General features: G+C 42.4%; 1 protein-coding gene across 4 annotated transcripts in view; it reads right to left on the bottom strand.

Annotated features, from left to right (window-relative positions):
- The window catches only part of PHACTR1 (phosphatase and actin regulator 1), a 440,363-nt gene that overhangs the window by 241,989 nt on the left and 170,781 nt on the right, over positions 1 to 27,593 (bottom strand). The window contains exon 1 of one of the 4 annotated variants that reach the window (XM_045509595.2): positions 8,560 to 9,030. The exons of 1 other annotated variant lie outside the window; for it this stretch is intronic. Coding sequence is in view for 1 of the 3 variants with exons in the window: in XM_074348117.1 (XP_074204218.1) it covers positions 8,359 to 8,380 (22 nt within the window). In the remaining 2 variants the exon portion in view is untranslated. Of the gene's footprint in view, positions 1 to 8,061; positions 8,272 to 8,358; positions 8,381 to 8,559; positions 9,031 to 27,593 lie in introns of those variants that run through there. 2 more of the 4 variants (XM_074348117.1, XM_010945714.3) reach the window with 2 other exon arrangements.

Here is a 27,593-nt window from a genome sequence, read left to right as displayed (position 1 = left end):
GGTAGTATTAACACTAATGCTTCTCTTCTTCCAAGATCTTAAACTCCAGAATTTCTCTCTGTTTATTACAACCTCTAGGGTCACTCTGCCTGGGTTTGAATTCCCTGTTCTGTTGCCTATAAGCAGGGTGTCCTTAAGCACCTTACTTTACTTCTTTGAGCTTCACTCGTCTCATCTGTAAAATGGGCATGAATAGTCCCTGTTTCGTGGGGCTGTTGTGAGGCTTAAATGAGATCATTAAGCTAAAGGCTCTTAACAGTACCTGGAATATAGCGACTGCTCCAAAAATAACTGGCATTTATGTTCTCAAGCCCCAGTTCCTAATCGCAGTTGACCTTGCTGCATAACCTCCCTGCAGCCTTCCTTTCTCAGGCCCTCCTGATTCCAAGAGGTTATCACCTCCGCCAGACTTCAGACTCCTCTTGGACCTCTCCTTCCTCTTTGCCCTCCTAGTGCAATCAGTGGCCAAATCCTGTCGATTCTACTTCTTAAACCATTTGTAATTTACCTTGTCCCCTCCATCCTTCATTGCTCCCACCTGGTCCAGGCCCTTGTTATGTCATTACAAATGTATATATCACATTATGACATTCCTATCAGGTATACTGGGTTTGCGACTGCTGTGTGGCCTCAGGCAAGGTCCTTATCTCTCCAAATCCCAGTTTACTTCTCTGTGAAAAGGAGATTACCAGTACATTCTTGATATTCACAGTAGCCTTGTTCTATGAAGTCACTGTGAATACTGAATTAGTGAACACTGAACCATGTTATGTTTAGGTTTGGTTTAGGTTAGGTTATGTTTAGGAAATGGTTAGGTTCCTGTGAGCCTCTGGCCACAATGTTTTCAACAATTGATCAATTTATTCCTTGTCTTATGTGTGCTTCTGTTTAAAGGCAGCTTATTTAGAATACATTGTTGATCCATTAACCTTGAACTCATGGCCAACAGCACTATGAAAGCATGCCTAACTCACAGATCTTCTCCATTAAGCACAATACAGCCTTCCTATGCTTAGGAACACTAGACCGCACATCAGCACCACACCTGGGGACCATCTTAAACAGCAAGATTGCCAACAAAAAGCAAAAAAAAAAAAAAAAAAAAGTGAAAAACGTGAGACTAAATAGACTACAAGGATGACACCCATTTATAGTATGAGCTGAAACAAGAAGACAGAGCATCACCTTCCTTAATTTCACTGGGAAAGTACACACGGGGCAACTCTGCACATGTCCACAGATGACTGTGAAAGCACCATGAGCATTGGTTTGGGGTTACAAATAAATGTCAGCAAGTAAGAGCATTTGCAAATACAGTGTCTGCACCTAATGAGGACTGGCTGTATTCATACCTGCTTTGAGGTTTGCTGAGCAGATGAAAGGAGGTAATCTAAAGAAAATGCTCAGCAAGTATGGAGCACTCAATAAGTGAGAGCTGTTTATGACCGTTATCATTACTGTTAACCACTATTATGTCCTCCGCTGCTCGAACAGCGGTGTAACTGATGGATGCACTCACCATCCCTCTCTATTCACCCCACCCTACACATAGTTTTAAGCTCTGACCATGTCATTCTCCACTTGATACTCAAGTGCTTTCCAGTGTTTCTGCAACTGGTTGCCTTCTTCACCCTCTTCCCCCAGCAGAACTGGCCTAGCCACCTTGCCTCACCTACAATTCAGGTGTGCCTTCCTCTATGGTTTTGCTTCCAGCTTAGTTCCTCTCCTCTGCTGGGAATGTACCCTGCCTCCCCCTACTTAGATCCCTCCCCCCTCTACCTCTTCACCCGTCATACAGAAATATTCAGCCCTCGAGACTCTTGTTAGAAACATTTCCAAAGCCTTTTCTAGCTGGAATTAATATTTCCCTCTTCTCAACCTCAATAACCATTTTTTTTTCCATTCTCATGAAGCTGTCATTCTCTATACTTTGTTAACTCTTTTATGGACAGTTTTATTTCTCTAAAGAAATATGGGCAAATTGGATTCATCTCTTTTTTTATCCTGAAAAACTCTGTGCATAACACCTTGCGTTAGGTTCAGTAGACAGTGCTTACTGATTAAATACAATTAACAGCAACAACAAAAACTCCAAGGTAGTTATTTTTTATTTTGTGCTTTTATCAAACACATTTTCATTTGAGAAATGCTGTATATTAACAAACCAACTTAAATAAGAGTTCCTAATTTGTGTTCCTAATTTATAGGAAAGCCAAAGAGAACCAATACTGGTCTCCTTAAAGTCTGATGGCTTATTCCTGAGTCTGTGCCCCTTATTCTCTTTAGCCTTTAGGTCCTTTCCCTGGCAAGTCCTGAACCTTAAAATCAGGGCTAAATAATGCCGGCACTGAAATACTCTGAATTACACCATGGCTCCTTTCAACAGCCCCTTCCCAGTAACCCACACAGGAGCGCTTGCCACTTGGGGAGAGCACTGCGTCCCAACAGGCTGAAGGCTGGGCAAACTGACCTAGTGCACAAGCCCGTTCCTTCCCCTGCCGCCAGAACGGATCCTGGTAGAAAGGGAAAAGTGTGTACTAGTGATGAAGTGTTTTCTTGTTTGTGCTGACACAGCACCAGAAAGGATCAGGAGGTATGATCATGACCTTGGGGAACTGACTCTTTCCTCCTGGGCAATGCAAGCACCTTTTATTTTTAAGGAAAAAGGATACCATGGGAGTATTTCACAAGTTACTAAATACGCGCTTCTTTGTTGCTCCCAGTATATTTTTTTCACCATCATCAGTTGTTTAAAAAGGAAAATCAAGGTGTGTGCCTTATTTGCATGATTTTCCCACATGTCCTGTGTGGATCTAGCACCCACACTGCTAACAGGGATCTCGGATGTGCTGGACCAGCGTGTGTAAATGGTCCACCTACAGGGGCAGCTGAGATTGGGGAGGGGAGGGGAAGGCAGGGGGCACACCCCTCCTTATCCGTATCCACCTGGGAATCCCTGTCATCACTTTCTCCTTCAAGCCTTTTCATGCCTGTGAACTTCAGATAGGCATCAGTTCCCTTCCTCACTTGCCATATGTGTGGGGACATCTCAGCTGTGAGCTGGGCCCCCTATCTCCTTCCCTGAAATCAAAGATCTGAAATTTAGAAAGAAAGCAATGTGTAAATATCATGTACAAATCATCTTCCTCTCTAATCACAAATTCTGTTTCAGGAATAAATAAAGGTGTGTGTGTGCACATGAGTACGTGTGTGTGTGTACTTCAGGTTACCATGTCACTGAATAGCATGGTTCACAGTGAATGGGAACTGGGAAAGTTAGGGACTGACTGAGGAAATAGTGAAAAGTATGCATGACCACACCAAACACAGCAGGAACCCAGATGATGGAACCAATCTTAATCTTCCTTTAAGAGACAGAATATTGAGAGGATGTGGGAAACTAGCCCATGAAATGCCATAATCCTTTTGATCTCAAAGGAGCCTCTAATCTCAAACAACATTAAATCCCTCCTCCAAGAACAGCTGTCACCATAGAGATGTGACCTTGCTGGGGACAGTCTGCTAGTTCTCTGACAGAATGCCAGGTGGAAGTGAAAAACACAAGGTCCTCACTTTCCCTCTTAGTTGAAATATGCCAGGAAGGCAAGTTTCTCTTGAATCTTGGGCCACATCTATCAGGCTACCTTCCATGGCATGGTCTCCCTACAGCAATTTGGAGATACCATTTTCCTCTCTAGAGATAACATTTTCTTTTATAAATTCCTAGACCAAGGATATACCTTTTAACTAGAGATGTCATAGGATGAATAGTATTTTCCCCAAATTCGTATGTTGAAGCCCTAACCCACCCAGTACCTCTGAATGTGACTATATTTGGAGATAGGGCCTAGAAAGAGGTAATCAAAATTAAATGAGGTCCTGTGGGGTGGGGTCCAAATCCAATAGGATTGGTGTCCTTACGGGAAGAGGAAAAGACACGGGGCTGTGCACACATGGAGGAAAGGCCATATGAGGACACAGGGAGAAGGTGGCTATTCTCAAGCCAAGGAGAGAGGCCTCAGCAGAAATCAACTCTGCCAACATCTTGATCTTGGACTTCCAGCCCCCAGAGCTGTGAGAAGATAAACTTCTGTTGTTTAAGCCACCCAGCTAGTGGTATTTTGTTATGGAAGCCCTAGCAGACAAATATAAAAGTTAATGGTTATTCATCAGCTATTTCTTCTTCTGCGTTATTAAGAAGAAAATTCTGTTTCTTTATAACATACATATTCTTTTTTTGGTCAAATTTCTTTAATTCTATACAGTTACTAACACCTGCCTGATAGACTCAGGTGGAGTTCAAGTTCCCAGTGTGGACAAGAAGAATACTGGTCACCTCTCCAGTCTTGATACCTGTTCCTCAGCTCATCTGTTCCTGTCAGTAGCCTTGGGTGTAGGGGCAGGAATTATTTTTATAATTTTATAAAAGAAGAGATAGATTCAACTGAATGATTTACCCGGGGTATAGAACTGAACTTATAACCAGGTCTTTCGATCCCATTCTCTCTGCTATTTCTCCCATGTTCCACCACCTCCCTCTTTTCCTTAGCATTATAATATTTCCAAGTGTGGGGTGTTTTTACATGTCAAAATTTGGGGGGTTTTTTGTTGTTATTTTTGAATCTAGCATCTTATTTTTCTGTAATTCTGTTCGTTTTTTTTTTTTTTTTTCTGTTTCTATTAATTTTAGACTTTGGTGTTGCCTTTTGTGGTAGATTTTTTAGAAGAAGTCATCCTACACTATTCTCCACTCTGCCATTTTATGACCAATCCCAAGTCAGGGTTTTTATTTAGTTAGTTTCCTAGGGAAGCCCAGGCTATACCTGGAAGACCTTTCATGAAATCACTTCTTTTAACCCCTTCCTTGTACCAGTGGATTCTGAATTTTACAAGAAACTGAATACGCATGAGATGTAAAAGTAAAGGGCTTTTGACATCTTTACCCTTCAGATTAATTATGTGACTCTCTTTGGACTTCACAGTATATAATGGGGAGTTTGCTTTATGGGAGGCATTAAATCCCTATGTTAGAAGTCTGCGAAGAGAAAATAGAAACACAGTCTTTCATGCAATTTCAAGAGTACTGTCATTAAATAATTTTTCATGTTTTTCAATTTAAAAAAAAAAAAGAAAGAAGGGGCTAGACAAAGGTAGCAGATTCTGTGTTGTCCCCAGGAGAGACTTGGAGAGCTGCTTTTTTTAAGGTGTTTTTTTTTTTGTTTGTTTAAATTTTTTTCTTTTTGGGGGAGGAGTAAGTAGGTTTATTTGTTTATTTATTTTTAGAGGCAGTACTGGGGATTGAACCCAGAACCTCGTGTATGCTAGGCATTTGCTCTACCACTTGAGCTATTCCAGTGGAGACTTGGAATTGGGCGTTCACGGTCACCACCACCCATTGGTATGAGCCAGCCAAGTAGTCAACACCTGTAAGGGTCCTCCACCCAGCAAGTCCAGGAGGAAAGAAAGGCAGAGCCACAGCTAATAGTAGGGCTGAAGCAGGGGAAGGCAAGCCTGTGGCACCAAACTACACCCCTGCGAAGGTGTCAGAGGCTCTTCAGAGACAGGAGCTACTCTGCCCTTGTTGGACCACCCCCGATGTGGACCCTCCACAGTACCATCAGGAGTGGTGAGATCCGGGGGCAGGGTACAGAGTCTGAAGGCAAATCTTCCCTCTCTGGTTCTGCCACTGATGTTCTGTGTGCCTTAAGCCAGTTCAACGGATTCTTCTGTGCAAAACATGGGGATAGCGATGCCTCCTTATATAGAGGAACAGACAGGCCAATGACTTAATTCCAGAACAGTCTGACGCTCATGAACCTTGATCTAAGGTTGTACAATATATTCTTTATCTCTGGCATATTAAAAGGTACCCTCAATGATAACAGTCGTAACAGCAGACACTGTCTGTTAGGTGCTAACAGTTCCACATACTGTCCTAGGTGCTGTTCTAGTCACATATTATTTTATTTACTCCCATGCAACCTCCAAGGCAAGTACTGTCACTATCCAATTTTACAGAGGAAGAAACAGCCTTAGAGAGGCCAAGAAACTTGCCCAATGTCAGTCACTGAATAGGTGGCAGAGTTGGAATGCAAACCCAAGTCAGTCTGAACACAAAAAAAGTATGCTTTTAACAAAAGCATCTATATTTCTATGAGGGTTGAATTTTCCAGAGCTACCCTATTGCACACCTTCTGACCAGCTATCCCATAAAGTGTTGAACTGTCCCAGAAATGGACATCTGAACTACAACTTGGCATCTGAACTGCATTTCCCAGACTGTCCCTCACACTGAAAGTAACACAAAAGTCCTTTGTAAGAACACAAGTCCTGGTTCTTGGTGTGAAAAATGGGGGCACCACAATTTAGGCAGATTGCCAAATTTTAGAGAATTAGCAAGAAAATGCACTCAAACTATTCAGAGCATCGTGTTCTGATCTGTGAGCTGGAAGGCAATGATGATTTCTTGTGGTGTCTGAAGGTCATCCTTATGAATTTCCATCCTCATTTTATTACTGAAGTGCAGAAATGCAGGTTTCCAGCAAGTTGCAACCCATGCAAATCTGGATAAAAGGAACTCACTGTGCTGACATAAATTATTTAAGCAGTACTTTCTTGAGGGACCACCATGGCTTGCACAAGATGCTTGATGAGCTGTTTTCTTATATTATGAATATTTATAATATTTTCCCATTGATATTTCAAAAGTGGGCTTTAATTAGAAACCTCATTATGCCATGCCTTCTGGGTTTGTTGTCATTGTTTAGTTTTATTTGTTCAGCATCAGAAGATGGGGGTGTTAGGGCCACAACAGAGAGATGACTCTAGAAATTCATCATCACCTAAGTCATTTCAATTTCCCAATGTGGTCCATGGTCTCAAAGATTTAAGAGCCACTGATTCAAGATCATTTTTATTCTAGCACCCGAATATCCTCTTGCAGTGATAACTGTATCACTCTAAAGAGTTGTTAATATTAGACACATTCAAATTATATAATTTGCCCAAAACTGGGAGCAGGATGGGGAAGGGGGGAAGGGCAGCAGAAACTTGAAAATGTCTTCGTAGGCATCATTCTAAGCACATTTTCCCTTTGGTTCTAACATCACCATATTTTGTTTACAGGACCTCATGTGGCCAGAAGGAATAGCTATTAGAAATGAACTCTTCCAGACTCAGGTCTTTTCTGGTTCTCAGGGTCTCTAGGAGTCAGTGGGAAAAAAAAAAAGACTCCATTGTAGCAATTCTTATTCATGCCCCGTGAGCTGTCATTGGTTGTCTTATTGATTTTTATATCCACGCTGAAAACCTCAAAATGGCACAGCCTGAGACAGGATGCCCCCAAATCTACTCCTTTACTAACTCTTTTATTTTGCCAGTCATCTTTCTCCCTGATCCTTGATAACAGCTCCCAGCACCCACCTTCCCCAAATTAACAATTGCCTATGCCAGGTGGATTTCTCCTTTCCTACCTCTTTTTTCCCCCTTATTTTTATTATTTTTTTTTTGAAATATAGTCAATTTACAATGTTGTGTTAGTCTCCGGTGTACAGCATGGTGATTCACACACGTATATATTCTTTTTCAGTATAGGTTACTACAAGATATTGAATACAGTTCCCAGTAGGCGGGGGTAGGGATGAACTGGGAGTTTGGGATTTGCAGGTACTAACTACTACATGTAAAACAGATAAACGACAAGGTCTTTTCCTGTCTCTTTAAGTCAGAAACTTCCTGAGATTCCTAAGTGCTGGCTGCCTCAGCAAGCATCCAAGACTCCCGGCAAGTCTCCATTGCAGGGAGATTTGCAAGTGAATCTCCCCGATCTGAAAAACAGCACGGCTTCCTAACCGATCTCTGACTTCCAGGCATCTACAACAGCACCAGGGGGTTCCAAGACATCCAGCGAACCAAGTCCGAGGACTGAAAGACCAAACCAACTCATATTGGCAGCTCCGAAAAGAGAAAATTCCCTAAACTGAACAAAACGTAAAGCCACTACAAGATCCAACTAACAAACACACAAAAAGCAATGAAATTATTTAAGACTCAAATGCCTACCTCACAGATTTCCCAAAGCTCTTTGCTCACACGTGTATTGTCCTCTGCCTCTGCTCGCTGGCTCTCCAAAAGAAGCTGTGCGTTTCTAGACTGAGCAACAGTCTCCTCAAGTGTCAGGCTCTGAAATACACATGCTACACACGCCCAGACAGCCTCTCGGTGCCAGGCAGCCCCTTCTCCTTCCTTCCCAGCCCCGGGCCAGCCGGTGCCAATTCCCTGACTACGACCAATTCCTCCCGGGGATGGAACCAGGGAGGGGAAAAGATCAGACAGGGGTTGCAGACGGATCCAACTCACCACGGACTGAGTGGCCACCCATTCACGCAGGAAGGGTCCATCTTATCCCTTTTCTAACCTTAAAACCCTTCCACAGAGAGTTTCTCCAGCCTGGTTCAGATCCCAGAACAAGTAGGCAGACTCCTCCTGGCGTTCCCTGCTCGCACCCAGTCCACTCCCGGGGCGGCAGCCCCCAGCCGCTAGGACGCGATAGCTTCTTACCTTCACAAAGCCCTGGCTCTTAAAAGCCTTGCTGGAGTCTCCAAGGAGTCCTGTGCTTTCCTTGACATTGGAGGTAACCAGTTTCAGAAGCAGGGAACATTTCGAAATGAAACAGAAAGTAACCCGGTGATCCAGACCAGACCCCCGACCTGCACTGGGCTCTCCGCAGCCTCTGTGAGTCCTTGGGACTCAGCCAGCCAGCCCAGCTGTTTCAGCCTGGAGAGAATTCAGAGGAAACTGCAGCTTGGAAGTCTGGAACTCACGGCCTGGGCTTTGCTTTTTTTTGTTTGTTTTTCTTTCTTTCTTTCTTTCTTTCTTTTTTTAAGAGTATTTGTTGAGCTTTTTAACATGCAGTTTGTTTCCTTCTGCAGGGAATTACTCAGTGAGCCTGTCACCTGACTCACAGCAGCTCCATTATATAATTCAAACTGTGCTGTTTGCGTTCTGATCAGAAAATCACACTCCCTGACCCCTCATCTGTCTCCCCTCCTCCTTTCCCCTCCCCCGGAGTGGAGGGAGAGACACTCCAAACACCAGACAACGACAATTAACCTTTCTTGAAACTTCAGGGGAGTGGCTGCATTTTTGCAGTGTATTTTTATCTCTCTTTGGCTTGATTCTTCTTGGGCAGAGGACCTCTTAAATACAAATGCTGAGTTAGCAGGGATTTCTCAAGACGTAACATCTCAAGATGTAACTGTAGCAGCTTCTTTGATTTTCATTTAGGGTGACTGTCTGTAGATTAAAAAAATCAGTGAATGGATTTGCAAATGACAGATTGCATCATCAGTTGAAAAGCCTCGTGAAGATTTATCACACCTGTGCAAATCAAATCCAAAAGCTAGAATGTTTATTACTCTAGTCACAATATCTAAGTTCTGTGAAATGCCAAAAAGGGGTAGGTTGGATCGAGGCGTCTTTAGCCAATCCCCTCCCCTGCCCTTGACGATCATAAACCCTCCTCCAGCCACCTCAAATAAGCATAGTATCCAACTGAAAACTGCATGCTTGCTATGCAAACACCTCAATGTCTAAAACGCAGCCTCTACTATCAACCATGTGGAAATCCTTATGGCCCATCTATATGGATATTTTGAAGCCAGCACTGGCTTGAGGTGAAGGAACTAAGAATCATTTTAGTCTGTTCCAATTTTCCTTTCTCAGCATCTCTCATCTCTGTCCGGATGATATATATTGAGGGACAAGTATGTTAAAATAGAATTGACCCAGGAATGAGAAGATCTTTGAGAAACTTAAGTGGCATAAATGAGCACAACACTTAATGCATCATGAAATGACTGACATAAAAAACTCCAACCTGTTTGCTTTTTCCATGTGAAAGCTGGGATGAACTCTCTGCAGCAGGGGCTCTGGACTCCCAGGCTTGTCCCAGACAGTGGAGACTTGTTGCTGAATATGGGAAATACCCGAAAAGGGCAGTTACAGTCTAGGGGAACAAGGCTGACGCTGGTCACCTGCTTTTGGTTTTTCCTGGTCTGACCTCTTTTCTCCCTGCTGCATTCCCTCACCCGTACTCACCGAAGGAAACCTCTTGTCCCTTCTGCCTGCCTCCAGCATTGCACTAACAATAGTAGATACCATTACTATATTAAACTGGGTGACATTAGACTGACACTGCACCCTAAGAATAACTTGCAAAATACTCCGTAGCTATCTATCCACGTGTCCCTCTAAAGTGGGCACGGGATAGTTATTCCTCTCCTCATACAGACCCAAGGCAGCCAGTGACAGAGGTGGGAATTAGAAGTCAAGTTTCCTACGCTCAGAGCTCTGTTTTGCAAAGGAAGACCCAGATATACATGAAAAGAAACATAAATATGTAAACCTGAATGACTGATTGATGTCTGTTTATATCTCTCCCTCCAGGTGTGGTAAATACAAGGTGTTGCAGCAGTTGCTATGGTAACTACTTTTTTCTTAAAGAGCATAAGGACACCTAGTGAAATATTAGAAAACATCAGGTGGTGAGACCCTCCCCAGCAACGGGAAGAAAACCAATAATGCAAAATACACCCTTGGTCTAGTTGTTCAATATTGATGCTGCAAAAATCGAATTTCCCAGACCAGTGCTGTCCAACAAAAGTACAACGTGAGCCACATATATAATTTAAAACTTCCTCGTTGTTGCATTAAAAAAGAAAAAAAACTAGTGAAATTAATTTTGGTAATATATTTTATTGGATCCAATATATTCAAAATACTATTTTGACATGTAGTATATAAAATTATTAAGAGTATTTTGTATTCTTTTCTTCATACTAAATCTTTGAAATCTGATATGAATTATATATATTTTACACTCACATCACATCTTAATTAAGAGTAGCTCCATTTCAAGTGTTCAGAAACCACCTGTGACTAGTAGTCACCATATTAGACGGTCCAGCCTCAGAGTATTATTTAGTTATTTTTGGCTTGACATCTGTTCTTTGAGTACACGTTTGTCTGTCCCTCCTTGGAACTTTTAGAAAAATGAATTGCATTCATTTGGTTCTGACTTTATGGCATAATTTAAGTGGTATTCTCTTGAGTGGAGCAAGAAAATATCAAAAAAACTCGGAATTGAAATGGTATTAAAGATTCAGCCTCTTTCATGCTACCAGAGGATCATGAAGATTAAAAAAAAAATCTCAGGTTTATAAAAAGTTCCTTCCTTGGGTTGCCTAAACGCCCAAGTTAGAGACCTCAGAGTCATGCTTGACTGTACTTTCTACCTGCCCACTCTCTCTGCCCTCTCCTCACAGCCTCTCCCAATAGACCACTTAGTCTTTACAAGTCTACCTGTTGCCTCTGCTGAAGTCTGGGGTCCTCCGCTATAACCCAGATGATCTCAAGAACCCCTGCATGGTCTCCCTGCCTCCATCCTCTACCCACTCAATTTCATTTTCTTTCCTGCCTTAAGCATGGAGCATGTGTTGAAAGCAAACATTTAATCACGCAGCTTCTTCTCAGCTTAAAGCCTTTAATAGCAGGGTGCTACCTTTCAAATAAAATCCATACTCCTTGGTACCATACACTAGGCAATCAGCAACTGGCCTTCAGGGAACATTCTGGCCCATCTCCTGGCTACACTGTCTTTGATTTTACCCTTGTCTACATTTTCGACTGTGCCATGATTTCCATGACTCCATGCTGTTTACAGTCTGTTCCCTCTGCCTGTAACGTCCTTCCTTAAAATGCCTTCCCCTCACCAAACAGCAAAATCCTTCCAGCCTAGCTCCAATATCTACTGTAGCATTTCTTGATCTTGCAGTCAAAATAACAGTTCCCTCATCTGTGTTATCATGCCACTCTTACGAATCGATGTTACAACATTTATCACATTCCATGATAGTTGCACGATACGTTAGCCAAGGATTTCTTCAAGAAGAGGAACCACATGCCATTTACCTTTGAATTCACCTTGGGGATAATAGCATCTCAATAAACGCCTAAGGAATTCCAATACGCTTTTCTTTCCATTCCTCTTTCTCCTTGTTGTCGAACTGCCTGGTACATAATCACCATCATCGCCACCATTACGTAGCAGCCAATGTTTATTAGCACTTCTATGAACCAGACACTACGTCGAGCATTTTACATACATTTCATTTAATTCCAACAACAAGTCCACAAGGTGGGGACTTAGCCTCAATTTTTAATAGCTGTGGTACCCTGAATGCCACTTCATTCTTTCAATGGACGCTTGATGTCATTATGACAAGCAGGTATGCAGGTAGGCTTCTGAAGAATGCAAGATCACATAGTTGTTTGTTAACTTATTTGTTAACAGGCTAGTGCGTGTGTCTTTGGTTTTACGCTCTGAGTGTCTCCATCTCTTTAATGCTTCCAATTCTTAGTGGGCTGGGAAAACAGAAAACCAGACTTTTAGTATTTTGTGCAGAGTAAGAATTGGTGGCTTTGAGTAAGGGCACGAGAAACTCTGCTCCATGGAACATCACAGGATGTAACATTGAGTGTTGTTGCTCAGAGGCATTTTTGACTTTACATCTGGCTCTCTAGCTGTTTCCACACAATCCGGTTCAGTAGTGCTTTAAACAGTGCAGGGAACAAGCCCAAATGCTGGTGAGAAACTCTCTTTCATTGCTCGGGGGAATGCAAAATGGCACCACCACTTTGGAAGAGTCTGGTGGTTTCTTACAAAACTAAACATACTCTTGCCTAACAATCCAGCAACTGCACTCCTTGGCACTTACCTAAGTGGACTGAAGATGTACATCCACATAAAAACCTGCACCTGGATGTTTAGAGTAACTTTATTCATAATTGCCCAAATTTGAAAGCAAACAAGATGTCCTTCAGGAGGTGAATGAATAAATAAACTGGTGCATCCAGGCAGTGGAATATTATTCCGTGCTGAAAAGGATGAGCTATGAAGCCATGAAAAGACATGGAGGAACCTTGCATGTCTATTACTAAGTGAAAGAAGTCAATCTGAAAAGGTTCCATACTGCACAATTCCAACTCTATGACATTCTGAGAAAGGCAAAACTATGGTGGCAGTAAAAAGATCAGGAGGTACCAGGGGTTGGGGGGACAAGAGGGATGAATATGTGGAGAACAGAGAGATTTTTAGGGCAGTGAGACTACTCTGTATGAGACTATAATGGTGGATGCTTGTCATTATACATTTGTGCCAACCCACAGAATGTACAGCACCAACAGTGACACCTTATGTAAACCAGGGACTTTGGGTGATGAAGATGTGTCAGTGCAGTTGTGGTAACTGTGGATGTAGATCCATCAGCTGTAACACATGTAGTGCTCTGGTGCCTGATGCTGACCAGGCGGAGGTCAGTGCAGGCCTAGGGGTGGAGGGTATATGGGAACTCTCTGTACTTTCTGCTCAATTTTGCTCTGAGCCTAAAATTGCTCTAAAAACTAGCCTATTTTTTAAAAAAAGGAAGGACCAGAGAATGGCTTGCCCGTGGGTGCCCAGGGATTGGCCTCTGACATGATGTACAAGTTGTTTTCCTGCTGGGTTGTCAGTCGCTTCAGTTTATTAATTGCTTTCTCTACTTTGTTTCCACACCAGCACTAAATAAATGGCAGTGCCTGTACTCAAGGATTAATAAATTCTTGTTTAAATGAAATGAAGGAAAAACACACTTAATGCTTCAGATAATAAGTACATATTTCCACCCACAGAAACAGCATAATAGCCTTAGTGTCAACAACAATAGCAAAAACTCTTACTGAGGCAGTTTCTGGAGACTCTGGAGCCTGGGACAGACTCAGACTTGGAGGAAGGGTCATGTTAAGAGGCCTGGCTCTGGGCTAAAAGGGTGACTGAGCTGGGAAAATTTAACTCGTCCTTTGACTGAATCCTGGCAGTGCTCTCTGTGCCCTTGGGGACCAGCCCTTGATCACTACCTGATAGATTTACAATGCACTGCCCAGAGCAGGGCTATCTCTGTTGGCAAAGTACTTGCCCCCATGAGCCTCAGTTTCCTCATCTGTAAACAGGGCTGGAGGATATAGTGGGTTATTTTGGGTGTTCACGAGATCATGTCTATAATCCCTCTGACACAGTGACAGTGTCAATTGATGGAAAATGTTTATTCTTAGTATTACATACTGTTAGATATTTCATAATAATAAAGCATCAGAGATGGGCTTGGGGAGCTCAAACAATGGCGGTGCCAGTGTGCACGCTTCTTCTACTGTTTCACCACATCTTCTTTCTACTCAATTTGCTATTGGCACATATTACAACAATGAATTTATTGACTTCCATAACCTCTGTCTGCCTTCCTTCCTGTCTTCCCTCCTTCTTTTCTTCTTTTTTTCCATCCCTCCCTTCCTTATTTCCCTTCTTCTTCCCTCCGTCTTCTCTTTTTCTCTCCCTTTCCATTTATTATTTTTAAAATGAGTTTATTTTGTCCCTTGCTATTCTTGGCCAACTAACTAAGACTCTTTGTATCGAGATCTTCTTGCCAAAGCCACATTAAGCTCCCCAGGTTGCTAAACTTAGACCAGCCTGTTTCTGCTCTCTCGGAAGGCTTGCAATACGAAAAACAAGCGAGGTATGAGGTCAAAGGATTCTTGTTCAGAGCAAAGGGGGCTGCTTCACACAGAGCTTCCCAGAAGGAAGGCAGAGCCTGACAGGAAGAAGATCTGAGGCCTCGGGCATAACCTATATGAAAGCAGTTAATACCTCACTCCCTGCCAAGTCAATGCGACTGCCAATCTCAGAAGCGATCTTTCAAATTGCTTTTTGGCCAGCTCAGCACAGTGTCCATGTGGCAGCTCTACTTTGGGAGAACAAGAGAAAAAGGCAGGTTCCCAGAGGGATAGGCAACTTCGTTGCTTCCTTTCATTCTCTCCAGAGCACCGTGTGGCATTTATGGGATGACCTGTGTCCAGAAAGACTAAGCTCCAAGAAAGACACAAGAGGAGAGATGAGACACATAGCGGCCCCAGTAATGGGGCCCATGAATGAGCTTTCAAAAGGCAGAAAATGCGGCAGAGGGATTGAATTCTAGTCCTGCCACCTGCTCACCAGGGGCAAGCTAATTAGCCTCTGTTTCTTCCTGTATGAGAGCCTAATAGTAATAAACTGAGGTGGGGGGTAGTCTGAGGGGGTGTTTGTAAAGCATCTGTCAGGGGCCTGGTGTAGAGCGGGTGCAAAATGACCCTGACCAGGTAGGCAGAGCCTCCATTTTTCATGTCTAAAATGTAAAGAGATTGCAATGTCCCCTTTATAAAGTTCTTTGGTGGAAGTTAAATGAGATCCCCAGCAAAGGGTAAATATCACAGGTACGTATCTTCCCTCTCATGCTCCTCATCCCCGGCCCCAAACGTCCACACTGCAGCTTATATTTTCCAAAGATGGACACCACTGTATCTCCCACCCCACATACTCTTCTAGAACCTTGCTCCTCCCCTGTCGCATGGTGGCATCTAATTCCTCTCCCTCTGAATCTGGGTGGGCTTGGAACATGCTTGTAGCCTGTGTGGTAGAAATAATTCTTCAGGGCTACAGAGGCTAGGCCCTAAAAGGGGATGCAGCTTCCACCTGGTTAGTTGGATACTCGCTCTTGAAGCCTTCTGCTGGCAGGTAAGCAGTTGACTGCACTGGGGCCACCCATGCTAAGAGGAAGTCCAACCTGGCCTATGTGGAGAGACCGTAGAGAGAGTTCCCAGATGCTACCCCACCCCCGCCCAGACTCCCACCCCCAGGCATTGTCTGACTGCAAGCTCAGGAGAGACTGAAACCAGAATCACTCATCCAGCCCTTCCTGGGCTGATCCAGGTCAGCGAGATACAGACAAGGAACACACAACAGAACCCATCAGGAAGAGAAGCATGGCTTCCCTTACACTCTCTGAGAGCACAATAATATAGGATTTGAAGATCAGACCCTCGAACTGAGGAGAACCAGAGTTTAAATTGACCCCATTACTTCAGCTTGTGACCTTTAACAAGTCTGCATGTTTAAAAAGGCGACAGAAATAACGCCGAGGTCTCAGGATTACTGTTAGGGTAAACGAGGTGGTTCATGTTAGGTACTCAGCATCATGATGGGCACAGAGCAGACACACATTTTAGACACTGTTTGTCATCGTCATCATCACCACCACCAACTCTATTCCACTCATTATAATGGATTTTGCTACTAAGGTCTTTAGAGCTGGCTGGAATATGTCCTCTTTCTCTTATCATAATTCCTTCTCTTTAGACCCACTCCCTTCAACTCATAATATGTATAACTGCATTTCTCAGCCTTCATGCTAATGTCACAATCATGAGGGATTGTTTCAAAACATCCAATCAGTCTTAGCTGCTACAGACAGCTCACCCACAATCAGCCGTCTCATTGCCCTCAGTGTTCCTAACTGTCTGAGTCATCATTGCGTACTAAAGGCCAAATACTCTGCAGCAAGAAATCTGTTTTGACTAAGGACGCAGAACCATCCATTCCTACATCTGTTGGACCACTCAGCTCAACTTTTTCTTTAGTGATGTAGAAGGGCTCATCAAATACCTACATGAGCCAACAGAGGAGACAATTGAGGTTCAAAAAGATTAGAAACAGCATTATAGTATCATTGTTCATTCACGTATTCATCTGCATATTTATTCGGTCATTCAACAAACAGCTATTACAGATGTCTATGTGCCAGGCTCTGGACCTACAAACATGAACAGTCTCACTGCTTTTGATTTTGATTTTCCTCCAAGTCATTAATTCAACTCATCACTCATTCAAAAGTAAATATTCTGTTTTTCTGTGTGTTTTTTCCCCATGGTTTCTTCTGTTACGCAGCTTATAGTTTTGCCCAAAGGGCAGATAATTAAACATGCAGCAACCACAAAACGTGCGAAGAGCTATCAGAGGGGAAATAGAGAGCTGTGGCAGTGCTTAGTAATAGGACTTAATCAGTCTGGGGGAATGGCTAGGGACGGCTTCCTGTAGGAAGTGGCTTCATAAGGGGGCCTGAAGTTAGACAGACGGAAGCTGGGGGCAGAAAGGGGAAGAGTGATGTAGGCAGAGTCTGCTTGTGTGAAGGTCCTGAAGCAGAGAGAACATGGGGAGGACTGAGGAACTAGAAGAAATATCAACTCAGAGGTCACCATGAAGTCTTCAATACCCCTTTAATCTCCACTCCCAGAATCTTCCCGTCTTCCTACTCTACCTGGCTTAAAAAGCACATGTTTCATAAATGCTTGTTGAATTGCTATTTCCCTTATAGTAATCTTATTGCGCTGTTATTTTAGGGAGACAGATATGGTCTGTTGAAGCTACACACACACACACCTCCAACACTTTTAATACATTCAGAATAAAGGAGTTATTTTCAGTTAACTTTTTTAAGTTGATGTTTGTGGACATTGTGTTATTAATTTTATTTCCAATTTATTTTCTAATTAAAAAATTAACTATAGATATGTAACTGTGAATGGTGAGGTGATTTTCTTAATTAACTCCATTGCTGTTTAATCCTCTTTAATATGTTTTCCATTCTCAGGCAAGCTGGCTTTTGTCATCGAGCAAACAGAGAGGTAAAACTGTAATTGGGCAGACTGAACTAGACGCTTAGCACTGAGTGTTACCTAAGAGCCCAGACGTTGGACTCAGCCTCTCTGTAGCCACTAAACTGGGATTTCTGCTCTCTCTGGCTACCTTAATTCCCAGACACACTGTAATTCTTGCCTTTCTTTCTGGGGCTGCTGTCTGGTAATAAAAGAAGAGCTGTCCCTTTTGTCATCTGTAGAACAGAGGGTAATGTCTCTTAATTAACGAAAGGAAATGGTGCAATGTGGTGAGAACATTGCAATGGTTTCCAATTAATCCCACATGCCGTTTGGCAAAGTTAATAATCCATAGAATGACCTAGGATCTAAATGCGGAGAACCATCATCTTTTATCTGTCATTTTTCTACTTTTCCAGCAAAAGTAAGAAAATTCAAAGGCTAGATGTAAAGTAGGACTACAGATTTAGAGTATCGTGAGTTCCTGAATATAATCTCAAATAGAAGAGAAATGTACATGTGCCAATCAGATCTTATGAACTCCCAAATATTTTACAATCTCTATAAGTCATCACATACTGACAGGTGTCAGTTCAACCACCAGTGGAGCAATTATTTGCTGTTTACACCATTTGTCATTGAAGCAAAGACACCTTCACGGTCATGGCAGAGCAGGAAAGACCTTTTAATTTCATCAGACATTGCATTTTTAAATCCTTCAAAGATAGAGAATGTGTCTTGTACATTCATGAACCCCTAAAAAATGTCTCATGGAACATCTTACCCCAGATCCATAATACTTTTTTTAAAAACTGAGGTCAAATACACATAACATAACATTCACCATTTTAACCATTTTAAGGTGTATAATGCAGTGCAATTTAGCACATTCACAATGTTGTGCAACCATCACCACTATCTAGTTCAGTAATATTTTAATCAACCAAAAAGGAAACCCTGTGCCCAATAAGCAGTCACTCCCCATTCCTCTCTCCCCCTAGTCCCTGGCAACCACTAATTTACTTCCTGCCTTTGTGGATTTCTCTATTCTGGACATTTCATATCAACAGAATCATACACTATGCAGCCCTTTGTATCTGGCTTCTTTCCCTCAGCATAATGTCCTCAAGGTTCATCCATGTTATAGCATATATTAGTATTTTATTCCTTTCATGGGTGAATAATACTCCATTGTGTGGATATACTATGTTTTGTTTATCCATTCATCAGTTGGTGGATATCTGGAGTGCTTCCACCATTTGGCTATTGTGAGTAATGCTGCTCTGAACATTCCTGTACAAGTTTTTGTTTGAACACTTATTTTCCATTCTTTAGGGTATCTACTTTGGAATAGAATTGCTAAGTCATATAAAATTTCCATGTGTAAGTTATTGAGGAACACATAATAGTTTTTTTTTAAATGAATATTACTAGGATTCTACAAAGGTTGAGTGTGGCTGGTAGGGAAAATTTACACCTGCTGAAATGCGCTGATGGAAACACTATAGGACACTGTGATATGCGTACGTATATCACGACAGGTCAGGAAGATTTTTGTGGGTAATTCATCTCTTTGTTAACCTATAAGCTACTTTCTTCAGTCAAGCTTTGCTGCCAAGCACTTGGGCTTTGGAGTTGGATTATGCGTATTTCAGCACCAGGCATGGTATGTATCACTGTATGACTTAAACTCTAAGAGTTTTGTCATCTGGAAGTGTGGGAACAGCTGTAACTACAGGATAGGTTGTGATTACTTTAAATAGGGAAGCGTCTATAAAGGATTTAGTGTATCCGTTGGCTAATGAATGCTCAAAAAGTGTGAGCTTGGATTGTATCAGTGCTTCTCGGTATCCTTGTGGTGTTTAAGCAGCACAGTGCTAGGCACACAAAAGGCACTTAATCATATCTGGATAAGTAACATGTTTAATGGGAAACAACTTGAGTCATTTTGAAGGTTTTGAGTTTCTTTTCTTCTTCCTTCCTTTTTCTCTTTCTCTTCCTTTCTTCCTTTCTTTTTTCTGTCCTCTTTTTCTCTCTCTCCTTCCTTCCTTTCTTTCTTCCATCCTTCCTTTTCCTTCCTCCCTCCCTCCTTTTCTATTTCTTTCATTCCTCTTTTTTCTTTCTCCCTCCCTTCCTCCCTTCCTCCTTTCCTCCCTTCCTTCTTCCCTTTCTTCCTTCCTTCGCTCTCTTTTCTGCTACTTGTGTGTTAGAATATTTTCTTTCCTGAAGGGTGAGCAAGAGATGGGATTTGTCATTGGAAGCCCGATATCCACAAACATAAGCAAAGATCCCCTCATGGGGGCTTGTCATTTAGTCACTTTATGGGTGAGGTCTGCAGGGTAAGTGAGTGTATGAATCTGGTGTTGCTTGCTCGAAGTTGCTCATACCTTTGGGAGGAGCTTCTCGAAAAGGGAATATCTAAAACTCTCTGGCTGCATTAGAAGATTTATTTTTATTAATTCAAGTCCACCTAAGGTATTTTGATTGCAAGCCCTACATACTAATATTTCAGTCTACATCATGTAAGTTCCTATACCAGTGCATACCTTCAGCTCTACAAACATCAGATTGTATAAACCTCCGCTTACATGCCTGTTCTTGGCTTATCATGTGCCCCGGGTTCTCATAATTCTGTGACCCTGACTTCTGTCTGCTGTTGGCTCACCTGTCCTGACATAATTCACAACTCTGCAGCTTCCCAGAATCCCAGGGTTACACTAGAAGAATTTTTAGCTCCCACCCACTTTAGATGAGAGTCAGATTCAAGTGGAGAGACCAGAAATGGTGACAGAGCAACAGCAGGTCCGGCCGCGAGCTCTCCAGAGTCCTGGAGAGACGTGCTGGGTGACGAGACTGCTCAGCTCCACTTCCTTTCCCGTCAGTCCTCCTGTGCCCTGGCTTTCCACTTGCTTCTGCTCACAGTTGTAACTGCAAGGAAGATCCTCCCTTTACTTGTCAGGGGAGATCTATGCCATAACAAATGGTCATCAAGAGAACCGCATGCCATGGGCCACGTGATGGACACCATACAGGAAGGAGGCTGGCTAACCATCCTGTACTTGTCATGAATATGCTGCCCCTCTAGGGATGCTCCCAAAGGGACATTTACTGCTGGTCTGGTTTAGCATTTCACCAGCTGAAGGTTTGTCCCAATGTACTGGGGCCCAAGGATTTTCTGCAGGTGAACTGGTGTGGGTGAATGGCTTCGGCCGTGAATCTCATCAGCAAATGATTGCTCACGTGGAACTGGCACCATAGGGAGCCCAGTAAGCCCAACATCCAAGTGAAAATTCTACGCTTGCCAGGCAAACACCTCCTCAAGACCATGCCTGCAACCAGCTGCTGCCTTAAACCATACTGAAATTCCCAAGGCCCATCTAAATAGACTTTTTGAAGCCACCAGTATCTTGGCTGAAGGTAGTAAGAATCATGTCAGTTTCTCCCAATTTTTTTGTCCCACGACTGGCAATAATAAAACAGCAAGTGTCTCTCTCTAAATGATGCATACTGAGGGGCAAGCGTATTAAAACATTGGAATTAATCTATTCCTGAGAGGCTCAGAAACTTGGATGGCATAAATGAGCATTGCACTTAGAGATGCATTAACACGACAATTGACATTAACATGACCAACCTGTTTGCCGCCTTCACGGCAAAGCCGGGACAGGCTGGCTGCGGGGCGTGACACAGGGAGGTTGGAAGTGGGCATCTCAGTTCCTTCTTGGCAGCACACTGTCTCCAACCAACAAAGCTCTGAGAACTCATGTCTCCTCCCATTCAACGTTTGAGGTGTATTATGAACCCTAAACTGAGTCCTGGTCAGCCAACTATAAAGCAATTTTATCTCCACTGAACATTTCACCTAAATAGAAACTCTTTCAGCTATTCCTCTGTTATTTAAGTTGTTCTAGAGAAGAGTCCCTCTAGAACAAATATATGGAGGCTTCTGTGAGATAAAACACAAACCTCTTACAACCACGTTCTGTATGACAAATTCATCTTTTAACATCGAAAGATGAAAGACGGTTTAACGAAGCCTTAACAATTCCATCCTACCCTGCAAGTTATTTAATCACAGTATGAATACATGTACCAAGAATCATTCCTTAATTAGTCTAAACCTAAAACAGCAGTTGTGAAACGTGTGATTTGAGCTGATGCAACAGCGTGTGCTTTGCTGTTGTGCACCAGGGACAGTAAGGCTGTTTTATTTTTAAAGTTTGGGTAATTATAACTTAAACAAACAGAAGAGGGGAAATGAATCATTTATTTGTCTCTCTTATTACAGCTTCTCTCCTGCAGAAGTGTTTCTTGCAGCATTTACCTAGCTAGCGAGGTGTTACTCTGTGTCCTGAGGACTTAAGCATCTGCGGTTTGATCACAAATTGTATAGTAAACATACTGAGACAGATGACTGCCACCCTAATTCATTGTAAACTGGGAAAAAAAACCCGCACCCATTTAATACAGCACATTGGCTTGCTATAAAACTAGAACAATCAACAAGCAGCAGTTTCGTGTAGGAGAAAATGGTCTGGATGATGTGATGTCAGGAAAGCTTCTGCCAGTGGCTAGGGGTCACTGCAGTCACCCCCTCACTCCCTGGGCCTTGGTCTTCTCACTTGCTTTTTCAGATTGTATGCAGTGCTAGGATCCTGGTGAGCAGGAATGAATGTACAACCCCTGGGATAATCTACTGCTTTCCTCTAACTAGTATGTGCCATGAGTCAGCCTTAGACTTGGTTGGGATTTTGACTGATGAGGAAAGAGTTCTGGAGAGGACAAGTGACTTATTGGCAGTCACACAGGTAGTAAATGCGGGAGAGAAACCGCAAACCAGGGATTTCTGCACTAGGTTATTGATGGCAATCTCTCCTGATGGAGAAATCAAGCGACATCTGAATTAAAGGCTTTGCATCTATATTTTTCAGTGGCTACTCATCACCCTTGGACTAGGAAGGGATCACAGCTTTTGGAATCTAGAAGTCTTGATTCTGGTTCAAGTGTGATTTTGCCACACAATGTAGCTTCTATGCATCCTATTTTTAACTTTTGAGAAGTTGTATTATATAATGGTTAAGTGAGTCTAAGTCAAAGATTTGTACATGAATGTTCATAGCAGTTTAGTTTGTAATAGCCCCAGACTGGCTATTAATAGACCAATGTCTGCTAACAGGTGAACGGAGAAATAAATTGTGGTATATCCACTACAATGGAATACCACTCAGCAAGAAAAATGAACTGTTGATCCCCGCAACGACATGGATGAATCCCAGACTAATTATGCTGAGTGAAAGAAGCCAAACAGAAAAGAGTTCATACTGTATAATTCCATTTACATAAAATTGTAGAAAACACAAAGCAGGTCAGTGGTTGCTTGGAAATGGGAATGAGGAGAGGGAAGGATGGGGGATTAAAAGGAGGCACCAGGAAACTTTTGAGAGTGAGATGTAAGCTCATTATCTTGACTGTGGTGATGGTTTCATGAGCATATACATATGCTAAGAATTCTCAAATTGCACACTTCAAACGTGTGGTTTATTGCATATCCCTTACACTTTGTTACAGATGTTTCAAAAAATAAAATTCCCCCCAAAACCTCAGGGGGCCTGGAGTTGAAACCTAGTCTCCCTATCCACTAACTACGTAATCCTTGGTGAGTTACTAACCTCATCAGCAGAAGGAGGATAATAATAATTTTTACCTCCCGAAGTCGCCGCGAGGATGAAACGGGTTAATCCTTGTAAGGTACTTAACACAAACTAGTTCTTCTTATTTTCCCAGAACCACAGAGAAAGGATTGTTTTATCTTTTGCATCTCATTCCCATAAGATTTGAATTCATTAGTCTATTTAAGGCATATTAATAAAGGCTCATTTATGCAGATTTTTCAGATCTCTGCTTGTCACCCTGTCTGGGAGCTTTTTCCTGACCACACTCTAAAATAGCACCCTTTCCCCAGTCACTCTTCAGACCCTTCCTCCGATTTATTCTCATTCTTGACTCTTATCACCACCTGACACTTCGTTATATACATTTCCCTGTTTATTTCTTTACTCTGTTTCCCTCCACTGGAACATAAGCTCCCTGAAACCAGGGAGTTTGTCTGTTTGGTTCACTGAAATAAAAGTCACTCCATGAGTGTGTGTTGAGTGCTGAATAAATAAATGACTGCATTATCTCCAAGAACCTTCCTTGGGGATGGTGGTAGTGGGTGCTGGCCCTGTCATCATGGCACTGTTGATGCTGGTAGAGTGTATAGGTCCCTGGTTCCCCTGTGATTGGTGCAGCTGGGCTAACCCCCAGAGATAGCTGAGCAGAAAGAAGACCTGAAATCGGTCAGATCAGTGAGGTCCTAATCTTGCATCATTCCTGGCTCTGTAAGAGCAAAGGACTGCATAGGCTGAATATGACATTTGAAAAAATAAGATCGAGGCCTGAGACTGTTGTTAAAATGATGAAGAGTAAAGATCTGAAGTTTCAGCAAGTTATGAACACATAGACTTTGATGTGATCCATCCCTAGACTCTTTCTTTGATAGTCAATACGGAAAGAAATTGACTAAAAATTGGGTCCAGTGTAAGAAGTCACCCTGCCCTCCAGGGGCCCTGGAAACCAGCCAACTGGTTCTAGTTTGGGTAACTCGAGACCTGCTCAGACTGTCTTTTTTCCTTCTTTTTAATCCTCTAAATGGAAGTCACGTATCTAAGCCTCAAAGGAGTTAATTCTTGACTTGCTTCCATTTGCCCATCTTGTCTTCCTGCTCTGCTGTTTCTGCAAGTGTGTAGCTTTAGGAGAAACCTGAAAATGGTATTAACGTCAGCTCAGCGTTACACCTTCTAAAAAGATGCAGCTAAACAACGCTCTGTGGAAGGTAAGCTTGGACCTGCAATTGGACTGCAATCAGTCCTCGTGTGAGTACGTTTATCTGCTATCTTCGTGTAAGCAGATCACAGAATTCATTCTGCCTTGAACTCTCTCCTTAGGAATCTCCAAACAATGCTTTATAAATAAGTAGCACACATTTCAATGCATACCAAAGACTTTCTGAGTTAGCATTTGTCATCTTTAATGTTTTAATTATCTCATTTGATCTCTCTATTGTTGCAATTACATTCTAATTTTGTGTGCAGACACTTGAGTGCCTTGGGCTAGATTAATCAATTAATATTACAATGATAATGATACACTATAAATATAAGTTGCTAGGTGGTACAGTGGCTCTGGGTCATTACTTTAATTCTGAATAAAGAGATTCTGGCTGTGGAAAGTTCTTTCAGACTACTTTGAAGGAAAAAGATGAGATTCTTCCTCAAATCCTAAAGGCACAAAGGGGTTTGGATGGGGTTTTTTGCTTTGTTTTGTTTTGGCACTAAGTCAACACTGTTTTTGTTGTTGTTGTTGGAAATATGCATAGTTTTAAAAGGAGCAACAAGACTGTCTCTTATCTTGTTTTCTATGATGCTTAGTCTGAAACCACAAGACAGTGGCCTTGATCAAAGGCTCTCAGTGAACGGGGAGCTTGAGCAGGTTGTGAGGACATTAGGGTCCAGGAATAATCTCTTCTCAGGCAAAATAAGGAGATATATTTCAGCCATGGGGTGACCTCCCCACTCAGAGCACAAGTCTAACAGACTTTTCAGGAGCCTACTGATTTCACATAGGCTGCAACCACCATGAGTGCAGGGGGCCAACACAGAACAGAGTTCGTCCTTGGGGCTTTGCAGGAACCCTGTGGTTAGAGGGAAATAAAATGAGAAAGACAGGGTCCTAAGATCTTTTTCAGCCCCAAGAAAGATACTTTTCCTCCAGATTACTGTTCCCTTAACAAACTACCTCCAAACCCAACACACACACATACAGAGTTACCCTCATCTATGCACTCACATGCAAATACATGCATGCCATAAATAAAATAATAAATCACTCTCTGAGATGGTCCCTTTCCTTTGTCTGAACTTCTATACTATAACATGAATATATTATATTGTGCTTTTGGGTCTTATTTGTTGTCTACACCAAGGGCGCATTTTGTTCACACATTGGATTGAAGCCGTTGGTAACATTTATGGAGTCTTTGCTGCGGTCCACACAGTGACTGTTATCTCATTTAACTCTTGTAATAACCCCCTGAGGAAGGTGCCACTGTTATCCCCAGTTTACAGACAGGGAAACCGGAGCACAAGACAGGTACATAACCTGATGAGATAGAGATATGGTTTGTACACCTCAAGTGTGCCTCCAGAAGCAATACAAACACATGCAAGGTGACCAGCAGGAACTATCAGAATTGAAACCCACCCAATGAGTAAAGGCAGGGTCCTTGGGAAGTTGATGCAGATCTGAAGTCCTCCTCAAAGCCATGACCCACGAGAACTGTGGAGTGAGTCTTATAAACTGTCATGGGTTGAACTGTGTTCCCCACAAAAGATCTGTAAAGTTCTAAGCCCCAGAACCTGCAGATGTAATTAAGTTAAGACGGGGTCACTGGGTGGGGGGTGTGTGTGTGTGTGCGTGCGTGTGTTCTAATCCAATTTGACTGGTGCCCTAATGGGAAGAGAAGAAAGCCAAAGACAGACGTGTACATAGGAAAGATACTGTGAAGACACACGGGGAGAAGGCTGTGTGAGGATGGGGTCAGAGGTGGAGGGATGCATCTACAAGCCAAGGGATGCCGAGGTTTGCAGTCTGCCACCAGAAGCTAGAAGAGACAAAAGAGGTTTCTTCCCTGAAGTCTTCAGAGAGAGAGCATAGCGCTACTAGCACCTCAGTTTTGGACTTCAAGCCTCCAGAACTGTGAGAATAAATTTCTATTGTTTTAAGCCACCCAGTTTTGAAGCATCCCTAGGAAACCAATCCACACACCAACCCATATTTTTCTCTTTCTACAATAGATCTAAGAGTAAATGTCCTTTCTGACTTCTAAAGTCTCCTTGAACAGGGCTCATACTGAGTAAAGAATTGCCCAGCTGCAGTTGGGACCCCAGGTGTGGGCTAATGTAGTTTATGTAGGAGCTCTCTCAAGGAGTCCATGGTTTCTAAGGAACCCAACTCTAGTCAAAGAGTCTAACTCAAGTTTTGGCATTGCTGATCCCACTCTTGCTTCATCCATACCCCCCAAAAGGGAAAATTCTGGACCTTGTGAGAATATGAAGTCATTAAGGTATGAACCCAGGTCAGAAGGAGAAAAGATATCCTGAGGTATAGTCAGGTGTCTAATATCCTGGCATGAACCTCCTTTGTTGGCTCCTCCTTGTTTGGCCCAGGAGCTCTGTACGGGACCACTAAGATTTTTAACAAAAACAGTCCTTTAGGGGGAAATACAGTCTTTATTCCGAGATTATACCCTTTCTATATTTAAAATCTTAACATGTCCTTTGTTCTGCAAAATGAAGGTGATTCTAAATAATAAGTTTTTTTCTTTTACTATCCTTCCTTGACAAAGTAAACAAAGTTAGTATTCCTACGTCCATCCTTGATTGTTTATTGAAATTTTATAATTTGTACCATGGAAGTTCAAAGTTTGACTTCTTGGTTAGGCTGTTTGTAGCCCAGAACTATATCAGCTACCTTCTTCCTGATCTATTGTTTAGCAGAGAAATATAATGGAAGAGAGATGACAGAAAAAAAAACTGGGAAAACTGAGGGGTTTCTAACGTATAATTTACAGACAGTGAAATGTACAAATCGTAAGAGTCAGTTTGATGAGTTTTGACAAATGCAGAACCCACATAGGGAAGGTGAGTTTTAATTCCAACTCTACCATTGTTCATCTATAGGACCTTGAATATGTTACGTAACTTCTTGGTCTCAGTCTGCTCATCAGAAAACAAAGAATGGGCTAGTGGGCCTCTAGATAATTCTCATCTCAACAGGCAGTTGTTGAGGGCTGCCTGACTCTGATATTTTCCTTGGAAGCCCTCTTTGAAGATGAAGAATAAACCCCATGTTTATTTTTCTAAAACTTCATGGTGTACACATACTAGGTGCAAGGCCTCCTTCTAGATCTGGGGACATAGCAGGGGACTGTCCATGAA

The sequence above is a fragment of the Camelus bactrianus genome, chromosome 20, assembly GCF_048773025.1.
Source record: "Camelus bactrianus isolate YW-2024 breed Bactrian camel chromosome 20, ASM4877302v1, whole genome shotgun sequence".
Classification (NCBI taxonomy): Eukaryota; Metazoa; Chordata; class Mammalia; order Artiodactyla; family Camelidae; genus Camelus; species Camelus bactrianus.
Note: the sequence above shows the minus strand (reverse complement) of the source record. Positions and strands in the feature narration are given on the sequence as shown.